The sequence below is a fragment of the Kogia breviceps genome, chromosome 17 (assembly GCF_026419965.1).
Source record: "Kogia breviceps isolate mKogBre1 chromosome 17, mKogBre1 haplotype 1, whole genome shotgun sequence".
Taxonomy (NCBI): domain Eukaryota; kingdom Metazoa; phylum Chordata; class Mammalia; order Artiodactyla; family Physeteridae; genus Kogia; species Kogia breviceps.
In genome coordinates this window covers 38303187-38320528 of record NC_081326.1, presented here as the reverse complement: position 1 = coordinate 38320528, position 17342 = coordinate 38303187, and the positions used below count along the sequence as shown (strand labels likewise).

General features: G+C 37.7%; 1 protein-coding gene across 7 annotated transcripts in view; it reads left to right on the top strand.

Moving 5' to 3' along the window:
* RAD54B (RAD54 homolog B) overlaps positions 1-16217 on the top strand; it is a 107083-nt gene extending 90866 nt beyond the window's left edge. For 3 of the 7 annotated variants that reach the window (XM_067017297.1, XM_067017295.1, XM_067017298.1), the window contains 5 exons: positions 5690-5951; positions 7704-7770; positions 7959-8156; positions 11294-11533; positions 15133-16211. In XM_067017297.1, the coding sequence (XP_066873398.1) occupies positions 5690-5951; positions 7704-7770; positions 7959-8156; positions 11294-11511 (745 nt within the window). In that variant the 3' untranslated portion in view covers positions 11512-11533; positions 15133-16211. Of the gene's footprint in view, positions 1-5689; positions 5952-7703; positions 7771-7958; positions 8157-11293; positions 12316-15132 lie in introns of those variants that run through there. The other 4 variants (XM_067017296.1, XM_067017300.1, XM_067017301.1 and 1 more) reach the window with 2 other exon arrangements.
* Positions 16218-17342: the final 1125 nt, after the last annotated feature.

Sequence of the window (17342 nt, the reverse complement as noted above, 5' to 3'; positions counted from 1 at the left end):
TCCAGCCTCATACCTCTTGACTCCTTCGCACTTATCATGTGGTCCAGTCATACCAGACTATTTACAAAACCTGTAATTTGCTCTACTTCTCACCTCTTTTCTTACCTGTTTCAGGTTCCTATGCCTGGTGTACCTCCACTTCTCATTCTTCTGACCAACTTTCTCTTCTTTAAGACTCAGCTCGGATGCTTTCTCCTCTTAGAAGTCACTGGCCTCATATTGAGTTAGGTGCCCCTTTTCTGTACTCCCTTAGCATCCTGTACCTCCCTCTAATGGAGCTCTTCTCACATTATATTGTAATCATTAGTTCTCTTCTGTGTCAGCACCTATAGTGCAGGGACTATGTCTTAATTATTCTTGTAGGAGGTGTTCAAACTGTTTTTGAATTAAGGCAAAAATACAGAGAAAAAATTGCAAAATAATAATTGTATTTAATTGTCAAGGAATCTACTTAACCTCTTTGGAGCGTTAATAGGATCATTTGACTTGTGAAAATTTTTAGATTTATTTTTCATAATAATGAAGTGACTAAAATAAGGAAACTTTTAATGAACTCTTTAATACAGTTTGATTAAAATGTTTTATTAGATAATATTTTGTATATTCAAGAGTGTATAATGTATGTATATATATGCAGATTGTGACCCAGTTTGAACTTAGGGTATAAACTTTTAGTTAGACTTTTATTTGCATCTTATCTTCACTGGATTCTGTTTTTCCCTTTTTTCTGAACATGGGATAGGTGGTTATTGTTGGACAAGGAATATGAGTGAACAGAATTTTAGAGGAAATGAGAAGAGATCAAGTGTGACTGTAGGTGTGAGAATTTATCCTTGAAGATGTTCTAGAGGAAAGTTCCCCTCTTGTGGTGGGAAGGAAGGAATGAGGAAGAAAAATATAATTTGGGGTAGGGGTTGGATTGGAGTCATTTTGACTGCTTGTGGATCCTAAGAAAACTGAATCCTGCCTTGTCCAATGGAAGAAGAAATAGCACTTCCATCAGTGGCACAGACTGTTCTGATGCTTCACATTATCTGAAGAGATGGACCTTTCTTTTTAAATTGTGGTAAAATACACATAACATGAATTTACTCTCTTAATTATTTCTAAGTGTATTGTTTATTAGTGTTAGGTATACTCACACTGTTGTGCAACCAATCTCCAGCACTCTTTTCATCTCGCAAAACTGAGCTATACCCATTCAATCACAACTCCCCATTCTGCTTTTTCCCAACCCCTGGCAACCACCCGTCTACTTTCTGTCTCCATGAATCTGACTACTGTAGATACCTTATATAAGTGAAATCATATGATGTTTTGTCTTTTTATGACTAGCTTATTCTACTTAGCATAGTGTCCTCAAAGTTCATCCATGTTGTAGCATTTCAGAATTTCTTTCCTTTCTAAGGCTGAGTAATGTTCCACTGCATATATATAACATTTTGTTTACCCATTCATCTGCCGATGGATAGTTGGTTGCTTCCGCCTTTTGACTATTATGAATAATGTTGCTGTGAACATGGGTGTACCAACACCTTTTTGAGACCAGGTTTTCAATTCCTTTGAATATATGTCCAGAAGTAGGATTGTTGGATCATATAATTCTCTTTTTAATTTTTTGAGGAACCTCCATAATCTTTTTCGTATCGGCCGCACCATTTTACATTCTCACCAACAATGGACAAAGGTTCCAATTTCTCAACAACCTCGCCAGCATTGCTATTTTCTGTGCTGTTTTGTTTTGTTTTTGACAGTAGCCATCCTAATGGGTGTGAAATGATATCTCAATGTGGTTTTGATTTACATTTCCCTAGTAATTAGTAATGTTGGGCATCTTTTGACGTACTTGTTGACTATTTGTATATTTTCTTTCAAAGATGTCTATTCAAGCCCTTTGTCCATTTTTAAAAATTGGGTTGTTTTTTGTTGTTGTTATTATTGAATTGTAGCCCCCCCCCCTTTTTTTTATGGCCAGTTGGGTATAGAGGCCAGGTTTTCTACATCTGAGTTGCCTATGCACAGACATCTCCTAAACCTTTAAAATATGTAGCTAGAAGTTGCTCACAGTGTTTGACTTCAGGGATAGTATTACTGTCTACACCTGATCTACTGTGTTATTGTGAACTAGAACTGGATAGTTCTATTTTCAATCTACAGGCAGAACTCTTCTACAGTGCTTTTGTGCATATTGAGATGAATTAGAATTGGATGGAGGCATATCTGAGAACTCCTGGCTTGTCTGGCTGGTGGCCCTTTTATGGAATTTTTTAAAAGAATACTTCAAAATTTAAAAAGTTCCTCTTCCCTCCTGGTTGTTGCGTTCACACACTAGGCTTCATGGCTTGGAGAGTAGAGTTCATGACGAATTCCACACCCCGTGCATCTCTTGGTTGGACACTCTCATGCTGGGTGCAGCACACACTCTACCTGACATGGCAGCCTTGCCTACAGATTTCAACTGCTTTCAGGAACAGTATAGTGACCATAAAAATAATAGCCTGTTTTGAAAGTGGTATGTATGTGTGGTGGGGCTCTAGACCTCTGGAAGGGGATTGTCCAAGACTCTTTACGAAGATAGTCACCTATCCCATCAATCTACATCTAGCCTTGTAAGAACTTGTTGGGGGAAAATATTCTAAAGCCAGATTTCCTCCAGTCCAGTAAAGTTGTATCAGAAAAACTATGTTTAGATAATGTTATTCATCCCCATAATAGTATAGAAAAGGAAGGAAAAAAATGACTGAATTATTAGTATAGGAATTTTGGCAGATTGAATAAATGGTCTTAAATTCTCTCTCCCTATATCCATGTTCCTTTGCTGGGTAACTTTGGGTGATCTACCATTCTGACTCTGAGCTCAGCCACGTGACTTGAATTGGTCCATGAGGTGCTGGCAAACATGGCACAAGAAGAGACTTGAAAAGATCTTGTGCAGTGGGGCTTGTCCTCCTTTGTGCTTCCTGGAAACTTTTTGTCACCATATGAATAAGCCTGGGCTAGCCTGCTAGAGGGTAAGAGACCTGAGAAACTCAGATGAGGCTTCCCAACTGAGGCCCCTCACCAGTCAGCCAGTGCCCAGTCCACTTGGCAGCTGACTGCAGATGCTTGAGTCAGCACAGCCACGACCAGCAGAGGAACCTCTTAGCTGAGCCCAGCCCAAATTGCCAACCTACGGAATTGAGAGCTAAATATAAACTAAATGGTGGTTGTTTTAGCCACTGAGTTTTGGTTTGGTTTGTTATATAGCCAAAGGTAACTGATAGAGGAATACAAATATACATTGTCTTTACCTTGTTAGCATAGATAATTAAGAGAATTCTAACTGTTAAACATTTGCTTTATTTTAAAATATCTAGTGCTAATAATTATCCCACTAGTTATAAAACTTGTAGGAAATATTCTTGATCTGTTTTTTTATTTTTTGCTTAATTATCAAACTAGCTATTAGATAAATTCTGGTTTTACTTTTTACCATATTTTATTGTTTAAAATTTTTATTTTCTCAAAATGTTAAAGAGCTTATCATTAAAAACAACAGGAGTTCATAGTTCCATCTCTCCCCCTTTGCATCCTTTTCTCAGAGGCAATCACCAGCTCCCATAGTATGTTGCCAGACCATGTACTTATATGGCTACCTCTTGTCTTTTCCATATTTTCTTCATGAAAACTCTAACAGTTTTTCTTCATTCTTTATACATTGAGTTATAGTCTTTTTTAAAACATGATAATGCTTTTTAGTAGCTTCCCATGGCTTTTATTTTATTTTATTTATTTATGTTTTGGTGGCACGCAGAACTTTCCTGACCAGGGATTGAACCCTTGCCCCCTGCAGTTGAAGCGCAGAGTCTTAAACACTGGACCACTAGGGAAGTCCTGAGTTATAATCTTGATGTGCCTTAATATGGATCATGTTTCCATTTATTGAACTGAAAACTCTATAGTAAGTCGTTTTAATCTGAAGACCCCATGTCTGGGAAGCAGTCTCTTTCACAAAACAATTTTCTTTTGTTTTATTTGGAATTTCTGTCAGTCATATTGAACCTCATGGACTGATTCTATAATTCTTTTATCTTTCCTCTCCTATTGGTCATCACTTTTCCTTTTTAATCTATTACCAGGAAATTCTCTTTCTTTCTTCTAAATCTCCTGTTAAATTTTTATTTTGGCTGTCATTTTAAATTTACAAGAAAATTTTCTTATTCTTTTTTTTTTGTTTTTTGTTTTTTTTGCGGTACGCAGGCCTCTCACTATTGTGGCCTCTCCCGTTGCAGAGCACAGGCTCTGGAAGCACAGGCTCAGTGGCCATGGCTCACGGGCCCAGCCGCTCCATGGCATGTGGGATCTTCCTGGACCGGGGCACGAACCCCTGTCCCCTGCATCGGCAGGCAGACTCGCAACCACTGCGCCACCAGTGAAACCCTAATTTTCTTATTCTTGATTGTTCTTTTTTATTGCCACCTCTTCTTGTGAATGCTATCTCTTATATGAGAGTATTAATTATTTCCTTAAAATTGTCTTCTGTTTCCTCCATTGCTCTGTTTTATTCATGTTTCTTTTTTTCTGTTTATTTGTTTTGGTTTCTATTTTTTCGTGTTGGAGGCTGGCTTCAAGTAGCTGGTGGCCCTTGGTGTCCATTTATATTTAAGAGGAAGGCAGTAAAACACTAACTGAATGCTCTGTGTGCACGGACAGGGCTTGTGGACTGCTGACCTGTGTTAGGTAACAGGTAGCGAGCTGGCTTTTTTATTTGGGGATTCCCTATCTGTGGACCTTTTCTCTGGGGTCATTCAAATAAGTCATTCCAGAGATGAATCTTCCAATAATATCTTTCTTGGGGTGTGGAATGTGAGAGAAATGCTTGGCTGCTGGTGTTCTGGGAGTTGGCAGAAAAAGGGGACTGGGATCTTACCATCCATTATGCAGACTTTAATTTTGGTTTGTCACTATATCCCTGCCTTCTAGAGTTCCCTGGTCTAAGTTTCTTAGGTTTACTTTCTCCAGAGAATAAACATTCTAGTTGAGAAAGAAAAGCCAACTAGTTACATGGGATGAGGGCCTGAGTTCTACTTACCAGTGCAGTGCTCTTGTAATAGCTCCAGTCTAAACTCCTTTCTTCTGAGCTGCCTTTACGAGATTCTATGGTGTGAATGAACTTGTACCTGTTTCTTATTGGAATCTCTCTCTTTGGGCACTTAAGTTTCACTTTCTCTGTACTCCTAAGCAGGTCACCATTCCACTATTCTCTGTTTTCATATATAAATGTCTCCTGTTTCATTAGAGTTTGTATTTCTGTTTCTTATTCTCCTGCTGTTCTTAGGGTGACTTAAGAGAGGTAAAGAAAGCAGAAAGTTCTTTACTCCACTATCTTGATGCTGGAAGTCTCTTAGATATTGACTCTTTTTTTAGCCACATGGCTTGTGGGAATCCCAGCTCCACAACCAGGGATTGAACCTGTGCTCTCGGCAGTGAAAGTGCAGAGTCCTAACCACTGGATGGCCAGGGAATTCCCTCTTAGGTACTGATTTTAAAATTGAATTTGAAGGAGAATCTGTGTTTTAATTGTACAAGGTCATTGTTGGATGTTCTATAAATATCAATGATAGTATTATTGTGGTATTTTCCTTCAATTAAAAAAAATCTAATACTGCTTTTAAATTGTGTATAAAGATTCTTTCTTTTTGATTGACAGGGTGGTGTTGGTATCCAACTATACACAAACCTTGAATATTTTACAAGAAGTATGCAAGCGTCATGGATATGCTTATACAAGACTTGATGGACAGACGCAGATCTCTCAAAGGCAACAAATTGTTGATGGCTTTAATAGTAAATACTCTTCTGATTTTATTTTTTTGTTAAGTTCAAAAGCTGGTGGTGTGGGACTTAACCTTATTGGAGGATCTCACTTAATTCTCTATGACATTGATTGGAATCCAGCCACTGATATCCAGGTAGGACTGTTTATGCATTAAACAAACATTATAGAATGCCTATGGGGGATACAGTGCCTGCTAGGGATACGAGGATGAAGATGTATAATAACTGCTGCATATTGAACCCTTATTTTGTATCAGGCACTCTGCTAAGTGCTTTACATCTGTTTAATCTTCACAATAGTCCTACAAGTGTGGATATTCTAAGCCTTGTTTTACAGATGAAGATATGGAAGCTTGTTCTCAGTCACATAGCTTTTAAGAGGCAGAGCCAGGATTCACACCCAAACCTGTATGTCTCCAGGCTCTAATACACTGTGTAGTTGGGCCTTCAGGATCCTCATGACCATCAGGGGAAGACAATAAAGTGTTTCAGGTGCTATGATCAGTGTTTGTGCAGGGTATGGTAAAGATATAAAATTAGCTTATTTAGGGAAATATTTCAGAGGCAGCCTTTGGTTTTCTTCAGAATACAGTCCATTTTCATGTGTTTTGAGATTTCTACCTATGGATTTGCACCTCATATGGTATCCATGTTAGGAGACCTGGAGACAACCCTCGGGTTCAGTGATTCACTAGAAAGACTCACAGAATCAAGAAAAACAGCTATATTCATAGTTAAGTTTTATTACAGTGAAAGGATACAGACTCAAATCAACACAGGTAGAAGGTGCATAGGGTAGAGTCCAGGAGAGACCAGGCACAAGCTTCCAGTTGTCCTTTCCCACTAGATTTGCATGGAACAACACTTAATTTTCCCAACATTAATGAGTGACAACACATGGAATATTGTCAACCAGAGAAGTTCACTTGAGCCTTGGTGTCCAGAGTTTTTGTTGGAGGTCAGTCATGTAGGCATGGATACCTGTGTGACTGACCTTAGTTGCTCAGTCTTCAATCCCTGCAGAGGTCAACTGACCCAAGTCCCCACCTAAATCACACTGTTAACATAAACTACTTGGTTTGGCCCAAGGCCCCAGGTAAACTAAGATGCTCTTATTGGGCAGGATATTCCAGGGCTTCCAGGAGCTGGTTGAAGGCCAGATTTTTCTTTGGAATGTGCAAGGTTTGAACATCAACCTTTTACTGTATAGTATCGTTGATAAATCCTAAAACCACAGATATCTACCTAGAGCCTGAGCTGATTGCAGGTATCCTAGGTATTCCTTAGAGGTGAATCATTAGCGTCTTGGACTGAGAATAAACCTTCCATGCTACTGCTATACTTGATTCTTTGCATTCTTTTTTTTTTTTTTTTTTTTTTTTTTTTTGCGGTATGCGGGCCTCTCACTGTTGTGGCCTCACCCGTTGCGGAGCGCAGGCTCCGGACGCGCAGGCCTAGTGGCCATGGCTCACGGGCTTAGTTGCTCCGGGGCATGTGGGATCTTCCCGGACCGGGGCACGAACCCGTGTCTCCTGCATTGGCAGGCGGATTCTCAACCACTGCACCACCAGGGAAGCCCAATTCTTTGCATTCTTACTGCCCAAACTCACTGTCCCATTTTTTGATGCAGATAGACCCTCTCACTGTTGCATGGCACCCTGTAATTATTTTACAGTACCACAGTGAGTGTTCATTCATCCCTTTCTTTATCCCAGGAAAAAAATTTGAAGTGGAGAATGCTTAGGTATGCCTGGGCTTTGTTTTTTGAAGCTGTAAGGGAAATCTAGAATTCCTAATCTTAATTGTATTAATGCAAGTTGCTTATGTGGGAAGGGTTATTATTAGTTTCTACTTGTACTCTCAGAATTCTCATTAATTTTCTATAGGCAATGTCTAGAGTGTGGAGAGATGGTCAGAAACATCCTGTACATATTTACAGACTCCTAACCACAGGTAATAACCCTTCAGTGTGACAAAAATGTATTCCCTTTGAATAATTAAAGATTGTTTTTTGTTAGTCTGTGCTTAAATATCAGGAATACTGTTATTTTGTTAGCTAGTATACTAATAAACATGCTTTACCCTACAAAAATAACAGATGTAAAGATCTGAAGGAAATCTAATGAATGTTTTCTCTTCAGGTACAATAGAAGAAAAGATCTATCAACGGCAGATCAGTAAGCAAGGTCTTTCTGGGGCAGTTGTAGACCTAACCAAGACGTGTGATCATATTCAGTTTTCAGTAGAAGAACTTAAAAATTTGTTCACATTACATGAAAATTCACATTGTGTTACTCATGACCTGCTTGACTGTGAATGTACAGGAGAAAATCATGCAGGTTAGTTGTTTTTAAATCGTTGTGATGGTAAAGTTAATTGTTCTCTCTTTAGTAGTTGAAAATATTTAAATACAGAATAACTAAAATATTTACCTCTTGCATATGTTAGTTTTCTTTTTTCCTCAGGTCACAGGGCAGCTGCCACATGGGTATTTGAGAAAATTTTAGTTAGAACCTTATTAGTTCTCTCAATTTAGCTTCTTATTTCCAAATCAGTTGTGACAAATTTGGCCTATTGGTAAAATCTTTCAAATCCTGATAGTAATGACTTCAGAATTAGGGAAATGTTTTTAATCCTTATTTCTATTTCACAAAAAACATATAACACTTGACAGAATAGTCCTACTGTTTATTTTGTGTAGAAGTTATTCCTAATGAGGTCATATTTTCTGGGGCAGTAAGCATGGGCTGCCATACTTCTCAGTGCTTCACGCACTGCTCACGCTGCTTAAATGAGGCTGAAAGTGTCAACCGTCCAGAATTAATACCATTCAAATAGGTACTGGATCAGGAGTAGGACTTGAGCAAGCAATGTCCGGTAGTTGGAAGTCACTTGATAAATTGTGTTGAGATGGGTTTAAGAAGTAAAACTGTATAAGACTAACATGGAAGAATTTATATTTTATATAATCCACACTGATCTTCTCTATAGTATGATTTTTCCATCTTAGTAATTTCTTCTCTTATTATTTCTCTTTTCCCCTGTATTTATCTAATTTTTTTTTTTCTTATTTTCTAAAGTTGAATCCTTAGCTTAATGGTTCTCAGTTCTCTTTTCTGAAATGGGAATTTAAGGCTGTAAATTTTCCTCTAAGCTAAATCTCATAATTTTGATATGCAGTCTTTTTATTATTCAGTTCTAAATATATTTTTTTCCATTATAATTTATTCTTTGGCTCATGAGGTATTTAAAAGTATGTTTTAAAATGTATTTTAGTTTTTGTTATTGAATTTTGGCTACTGCACTGTAGTCACAAATATGGTCTGCATGATATTGATTCTTTGGAAACTATAGAGACTTGGTGTGTGGCCTGGTGTGTTTACTTTGTAAATGTTTTTGTACATGAAAAGCATGTGTATTCTCTTAATTACTTAGTTTAGAGTTTGCTATATTAGTCAAATTTTCTGTTACCGAATTAGTTTTTTCTTATTTTACAGATTTAAAAATTTACTAACTTAACTGAAAAATTGGTAATATATTTACCTGTCTCAACTGTTTAAAAATATAAAATGTATATGGTGAAAACTCTTCCTCCCATAATGCCATCACCTGCCTAGTTTCTAGTCCTGCTACCCTATGCGAAACCAGTATTATTAGTTTTTTGTTTATCCTTCTAGATATATTTTTATGCATATGCAAGGAACTCTTGCCCAGTTTTACCCCCAGTAAAGGGTAGTGTAATATGTGTATAGTTCTGTACCTGTTTCATTGAATAGTATCTTGAGATCTTCCCGTATCATTAAAGAGATTCCTCATTCTTTTTTTCTCTCAGCTATATAATCCTCCCTTGTATGAATAGACCATAATTTATTCATCTGACCTTACAGCTGTATAATTAGGTTCTTTCCAGTCAGTATATATCTTTATTCGTACATCTTTTTCCATATATTCAAATATCTCTATAAGGTAAATTATCAGTGTTGCTGTATCCGAGAATATGTGCATTTGTAACTTTGATAGATCTTGCTAAGGTGCCCTCCACTGGGGGTTGTATCATTTATACCCCACCAACAATATACTATTTCCCCACAGCTTTACCAGTTTAGGATTATCAATTGTTTGGATTTTTGCCAATCTGATCGTTAAAAAATGGTATATTGATCTAGTTTTAATTTAATTTAACTTTATTATAAGTGAAGTTGAGTATATTTTCTTGTGGTTAAGAGCTGTATTTCCTTTATGTGAACCACCTGCTCATATAATTTGCCCATTTTTCTATTTCTGTGACCTAATACTGTGTTAGACATATCTGTTATTGAAAGGGATTTGTTAAAATCTTACAGTATGACAGTGGATTTGTCAGTTTCTTGTTATTCTGTCCATTTTTGCTTTATATATTTTGTATCTTCTTTATAAAAATTTTTTCATTATTATTTATTTTATTATTATGTAGTGATTGCTTTATCCCTGATGTCTTTTGCTTTCATTTTGTCTTTAGTTAATATATTACATTGACTTTAAAAAGTCTTTATTGGAGTATAGTTGATTTACGATGTGTTAGTTCCAGGTGTACAGCAAATACACTGACTTTCTTATTGTTAGTATTTGTCTGGTATATCTTTTTCTATTCTTTTACCTTGAATCTTTCTGTGTCCTGATGTTTTAGGTATCTTTCATGTAAACAGCATGAGGCTGGATTTTATTTTTTATCCAGTCTGATGTTCTCTTTTTAAAAGATTTTATTTATTTTTGGTTGCGTTGGGTGTTCGTTGATGCACGCAGGCTTTCTCTAGTTGCGGCGAGTGGGGGCTACTCTTTGTTGCGGTGCGTGGGCTTCTCATTGCAGTGGCTTCTCTTGTGGCAGAGCACAGGCTCTAGGCACGCGGGCTTCAGTAGTTGTGGCTCAAGGGCTCTGTAGTGCAGCCTCAATAGTTGTGGTGCACGGGCTTAGTTGCTCCGCAGCATGTGGGCTCTTCCCGGACCAGGGCTCGAACCCATGTCCCCTGCATTGGCAGGTGGATTCTTAACCACTGTGCAACCAGGGAAGCCCTTGCTGCAGAATATTATTGAGTTTGATTATGGAGTGTTAACCCACATTATTACAGTTATGTTCTGAATTTGGAAACGTATCTGGCCCCACAGGCTTTTAGGTAAGGAATTGTGGACCTGTAATACATCTCTCTGGATGATTATTTGTTTAATGTGTATTTCTCCTGCTAGACCATAAAGTCCTTGAAAACAGAGACCATTATCTATTTTTGTTCACCACTTTGGCCCCCATTGCTCAAATCAGCACATTGTAAACAATTTATAAATATTTGTAGAAGGAATGAATTAATTAAATTCGCTTATTTTAACATAAACCATGGTGATCAAATGTAACAAATCATATAAACTCATAATATATTTAAAAAGTATTGTATGTAATAGGATATTGATTGGCCTAAGGATTTTCTTATCATTTTACTTATTTCAGGTGATTCATTGGAAAAATTCCCTGTCTTTAGAAATTGTCAGCTTGGTACACATCAACAGAAGTCTGACTCCCTGAAACCTGTCTCCATGTCACAGCTGAAGCAATGGAAACATTTTTCTGGAGATCATTTAAATCTTACAGATCCTTTTCTTGAAAGGATAAGAGAAAATGTGTCATTCTTTTTTCAGAATATAACCAATCAAACTACTGCTATATAACCCCCTTTAAAAAATTAATCCAGTAAGTAAATGTAATTTTGGAAAACAAATAGAATTATTTTAGTTATAATAATATATTTTATTGCAAAATGTATTAGTTTTGATATAATAATCCAAACTGAGTTGTTTAATTTTTTGTATATATTCTTAAATATTGAAACATTAAAGATGTACTTCTATCATCCTATAATTGTTTATTAATAATTTCATAATTCATGCAGTTTCATTAAGGAATTTCTAAGGAATTTTCATAAGGAATATTAAAAGGTAAAGCGCCCAGTGTCTATCTTTGGGAAATCTAAACTGATTAGGATTATTAGACATAGATGTGGGAGACAACTGAAAAATTTGATAAGTTTAAACTACAGCTCAAAGGAGAAAGAGAATCAGAGACTAGGATTGCTAATGCTGAAGATTCAGTTGGATATAATAGTTGCTGCCGGGCGGTTTGGGTGAGAATGGTCTGTGGGTTGTGGCAGGACGGGGATGAGTACTGGACACCTCAAAGCACCGGTTTCTAATCTGGGACTTCAGACTGTAAAGCCATGTCCACCAAGCATTGTTTGTACACTGGTTAATGGTTCAGCTACCATCATGTCAAGGGGTTTCTGTAGTAAATTTTGACATTAAATAGAAAGTTTTAATGTACAAAGCAGGCTTTAGAAGACTGAAGTCTGCAAGGAGAAAGGTGTTACTCATTTAATCTCCAGTTGGGGTTTCTGTAATCAGCTTTTGCTTCCTTTTAGGGAAATTTCTTTTAGACTGAATATTGTCTTGAGGTGTTGAATAAAGACTCAATTGTGTATCATCAAATTTGAGTTCTTTAGATCTGTAGTGCCATGCCTGGGCATTTGTACATCTAGGATTCGTGAACTGGCAGTTTGGGCATCAAGTTTGTTGGTAAGGAAGTAGTCAACTAATAAAAAGCAAAAATGATGTTTCTTGGCCCTATGTATATGCCTCTTATATGAGGCTTTGCATATAAAATGTCTTTCAATATGTATCTTGCATCACATATTCTCAGGTGTAAAATCTTAAAAAAAAAATGATAAGAGACTAGCAACTTTATTGTCTATCTTAACTGTAGTGTATACTAGGGTGTATTGCCCAGATTGCCCCCTTCAGGACCAATGTGCTCATTTACCCAGCTACTGGGAGTGCTGCCTCTGACCACTCATAGCCAAATCTCTCCCTAAGAATATCCCACAGCTGAAAGGAGCTGCCTCGCTCAAGGTTACTCTCCCTTCCCTGGGTGGCTGGCATCCAGTGGTTTGTTGATGCAGGGTAGAAAGGCCCAGCTTCCTTGCCTCAATTTGGGACAACCCTTCAGGATCATTCCAGCTCCAGAGCTCCTCAGTTGAGGCCAGTGTTGCAGCTTCACTGCAGTCCAGCTTGTCTGTCTTTCCAGGCCTTCCTTCAATGCCTTACAGATATCGTGTATTAGAAGTTTTGCTTTATACCACATTTGAAAAATAGACCATGACAAAATGAATTACTATCTGTACATTCACAGTGTTATACAATCATCAGTACTATCCATTTTCAGAAGAGAGTTCTCTTCTTAATGTGTCCCTTCCCAACACTCAAGGCCTCTATCCCAGCAACTCCCTAGTTGACAAATGCAGTGAACTCTTTGCAGTCTTTATCTTGACTTCTGTTCACATTAGGTATTGGTATACTTCTTGAAATTCCTGCCTTTCTTAATTTTGATTAAACGATTAAACTCACTTGTCATTCCACAGATATTTATTGAGTACCTAGTTCATGCTGGACATTGTCTTAGGGGTTATGCATATAACAAATAGGCAAAGTCTCTGCCCTCATTGTGCTTTCATTCTAGCACCGTGAGAATAATGCACATATATAATATTGCACATGGTGATAAGTGCTATGAAAAGAAATAAGCAGAATAAGAGAGATACTAAACAAGGTGGGGATGGGGATTGCTATTTATATAGGGTGGATTTATGCAGAGACCGGAAAAAACTGAGGGATTGAGAACCATGACATTCTCTGGAAAAAAGTGTTCCAGACAGAAGGAACCACAAGTGTAGAGGTCCTGAGACAGGTGAAGGAGTGTTCGACATATCTGAGAAACAGCCAGAGGCTGTGTGGAGAAAGTAAGAAGCAAGTTAGAGCTGAGGTGAAAGAGGTAATTGCAATGGGGGATCAAATGTTGCAGGGCATTGAAGACCACTTTGAGGGCTTTAGTTTTACTCTGAGGGAGATGGAAAACCTCTGGAAATTGAGCCAAGGAAAGTCATGATCTGAGTTGCTCTGTGATGAGAACAGACTGTGGTAGAAACAATGAGATGAGTTATGAGGCTCTTGCCATAATCCAGTCAAGAGGTGTTGGTGATTTAGACCAAGTGGTAGCAGGGCAGTGTTGAATTCTGCATATTTTTGAAGGTAGGGCCAACAAGATATCTGAATGGATTTAATGAAAGGTATAAGAAAAAGAGAAAAATCACGAGTGATCTTGGAGTCATTTGGAATGATCCAGGGTTTCTGGTCTGAGCCAAAGGAGAAATGGAGTTGCCAGTTACTGAGATAAGAAGACTGGGAGAGGAGAGGTTTGTGGGGGAAAAGCACAAGTTCACATTTGATTATGTCAAGTTTGATATGCCTATTAGATAATCCAGTGGAGATGTCAGATAAGCAGTTTGGTACATGAGTTGAATTCAGAAGCATTGGTCAAGGCTGGAGATGAATTTAGGATTTGTCAGCGTGTAGATGGTATTTAATAAAGTCATGAGATTGGAGGATATTACCTAGGTCGTAAGTGTAGCTACAAAAGAGAACAAATATTATAGTGATAAAAATAATAATGGCTAACATTTATGAAGTGTTTATTACTGTGTTCTAAATGCTAAGTGCTTTCCATGCATTAGCAACCTATGACATAGGGTTAGTATTGTCTTAGATGAATTGAGTTTTCCTGTCTGTTCAATGATATGTCCAAGGGTAGTTGTGAACCTTAAATGAAATAATATATGGCCAGCCAGGTAGAGAAATACTATCTTTTTATTTTTTATTTTCTTTTTGAAGTATAGTTGGTTTACAATGTTGTGTTAATTTCAGGTGTACAACAAAGTGATTCAGTTATACGTATATATCTATTCTTTTTCAGATTCTTTACCATTATAGACTATTATAAGATACTGAATATAGTTCCCTGTGCTATACAGTAGGTCTTTGTTGTTTATCTATTTTATATATAGTCATGTGTATCTGTTGATCCCAAACTCCTAATTTATCCCTCCCCACTCCCTTTCCCCTTCGGTAACTATAAATGTGTTTTCTTTGTCTGTGGAGAAATACTATCTTTACTGCATTCGGAAAAACACATGTTAATACTTGGGTGAACCTTTCAAGACCGTGGGTGTTGGTTGCTGTCAAAGTGTAATGGAGGAAGAAAAATTTGGAATTTTGGAGACCATCTGAGAGGGAAGGGTGAGGGGAGAATACGGAGGGACTCTGGGACTGGGTTAGATAAGGGAAACTCTGTGATGAGAACCAGGGAGGATATTTGAATTACAGTTGTTCTCCAGTTGGTTGTTTGCTAAGTAGTGTGGAAAGTAACGTTCCCTTCATCTCTGCCCCACCCTGAAATCTTGCCAGAATTTCAGAAGAGAGGCTGAGTTTGCTGAGGGAATCCATGTGACATGGGACAAAGGCAGCGTGCATGACACAGGAGCCCAGAGGCTGAGAAGCACAGTGCCTGGCCCTTGGGAATCGAGGAAGCCTTTGGGACAAACTCTCACAGGCCGGAGGTTTGTGGGGATTCAAACGCATTGAACGCAGGTGGTAGAGAGTACGTGTTAACATCTGGGTTCCACATACAAAGCACCTCTTCTGTGGTAGATACTCAATTTATAAAAAATTCTTTTGTCCATCATCTACTCCTAGTCCGTACCTCTGCTATGTAGCATTTAACATAGTTTGTAACTGTTTATTTACCTTTCTCCCTCTCATGCTAAGCTGAATTCTTTGAGGACAGGGATTTTATCTTATTCATCCTAGTATCTCAGTACCTTGTATAGTCCCTGGTACAAGACAGCTACTTTTAAGTAAGAAATGAATGAATGAGTGAATGAATACTTCATTGTTTTTCCCCCTTAGTTGCCATGATCGGCTTCCTTGCTCAGAGATCTCAGTTCCAGGGTATTTTTTAAAGCCAATTTCTGAGCATGGAGCTGTGCTTGACACTGAAGAAGGCAGAGCCAGCGATTTTTTTTTTCTTCTGGCTGCATAGAGATTTCCCTTTTTGATTCCATGATTTCCATCAGTCTGCTACATGAGCTGACAAAAGCTGTCAGTGCAATGGGTATTATTTGAGTCACATACATGATTCATTTCGAATTACACAAATACACCTTTGACACATATTCATGTGAACATCTTGCTCTAAGTGACAAGATAAATACATTTTAATCACATTCAAATACATTTAAATCACATTCTCATTAGGACTGAATCACTAATGATGAATTAAAACGTGAGCAGCTCTGATCTGTAGAATTCAACTTCCCGACAGCCTATCCATCCATTGAACAGGGTGTGTGATAAAGGAACAAGTCAAAAAACCCTGCTGTCATTTTGTTTCTGAGTATTGCAATCAAGGCTACATCACATTGCCTGGCAACTTTATTTATTTATGTTTAAAAAAATACTACACACTGATAATACAGTATAATTCTATTTCCAGTATCGCTGTTCATTTTATTTATTTATTTATTTACTTACTTACTTACTTAATTAGGCTGCGCCGGGTCTTAGTTGTGGCATGCGGGATCGTCATTGTGGCATGAAGAATCTTTAGTTGCTGCCTGCGGGCTTCTTAGCTGTGGCACGCATGCAGGATCTAGTTCCCAATGCAGGGGTCCCGGGATTGAACCCAGGACCCATGCGTTGGGAGTGCGGAGTCTTACCCGCTGGACCCCCAGGGAAGTCCCTTGCCTGGCAACTTTGGTGTTTGTCATATTAATGTTGGCAAGATTGAAATTCTGTGACTTGCAGCAAACAGCATGTATAATCAGCAGATGGCACTGTTTCTCTGAGTTGGTTCCAAATTAGTATATTGGGCCTTAGAGGGGTTTGTAGACATGCTATTTTTGTTGTTGAAGGAAGGACTCAACTAAGGGGTATTATTTTCTCTTATCTTGTGTGGCACAGAATTTTGTTTGTTTGTTTGTTTAGAATAGCTTTCTGTAGCTGGTCTGTGCTCTTTGCTTCAAGCCATTACAGACTTTCATCCCCTGAGAGCCCTTGTCCACAAAATCAAAACCAGTTCAGCATACAGCTTTTATGGTAAAAAAACTGTGGGAAAAAAATCTTTATTGACGCAGACAGAATGGTTTGTTGGACTTTGTTACACTTATTTGAAAACCTAAAGTGTTAAATGTAATTTAATCTTTATTAAAAAAATTATAAATCTCTTTGAGTAAGAGATAATGAAAATCCAACAAAGCAGACCAAACAATTCCTTTATTTTTATTTTTTGAGGAAATATCAGCAAATACTAAAGACATTTTTGAGTAGTTTTAAATATGTTTAATGTCATAGGTAGGGACGTAGCATGGGATGGGAGGGAAGCTCACTTCAACATCTTATCCCTCATCTTTGCTGTTATCTTTATTTTTATCTTGATGGAAATATTTGGTACACATAGATGCTCATACTGTCACAGAGTAGCATAGAAATGATATTTTACCGTCGATGCAATTGATTTGATTGTACCACCTATTCTGCTCAGGTCGTTCAGATTGACAAAGTCACGAGACACAGTAGGGCTGTATCCAGCTTTAGGGTTACTTATGTTCAGGATGGGG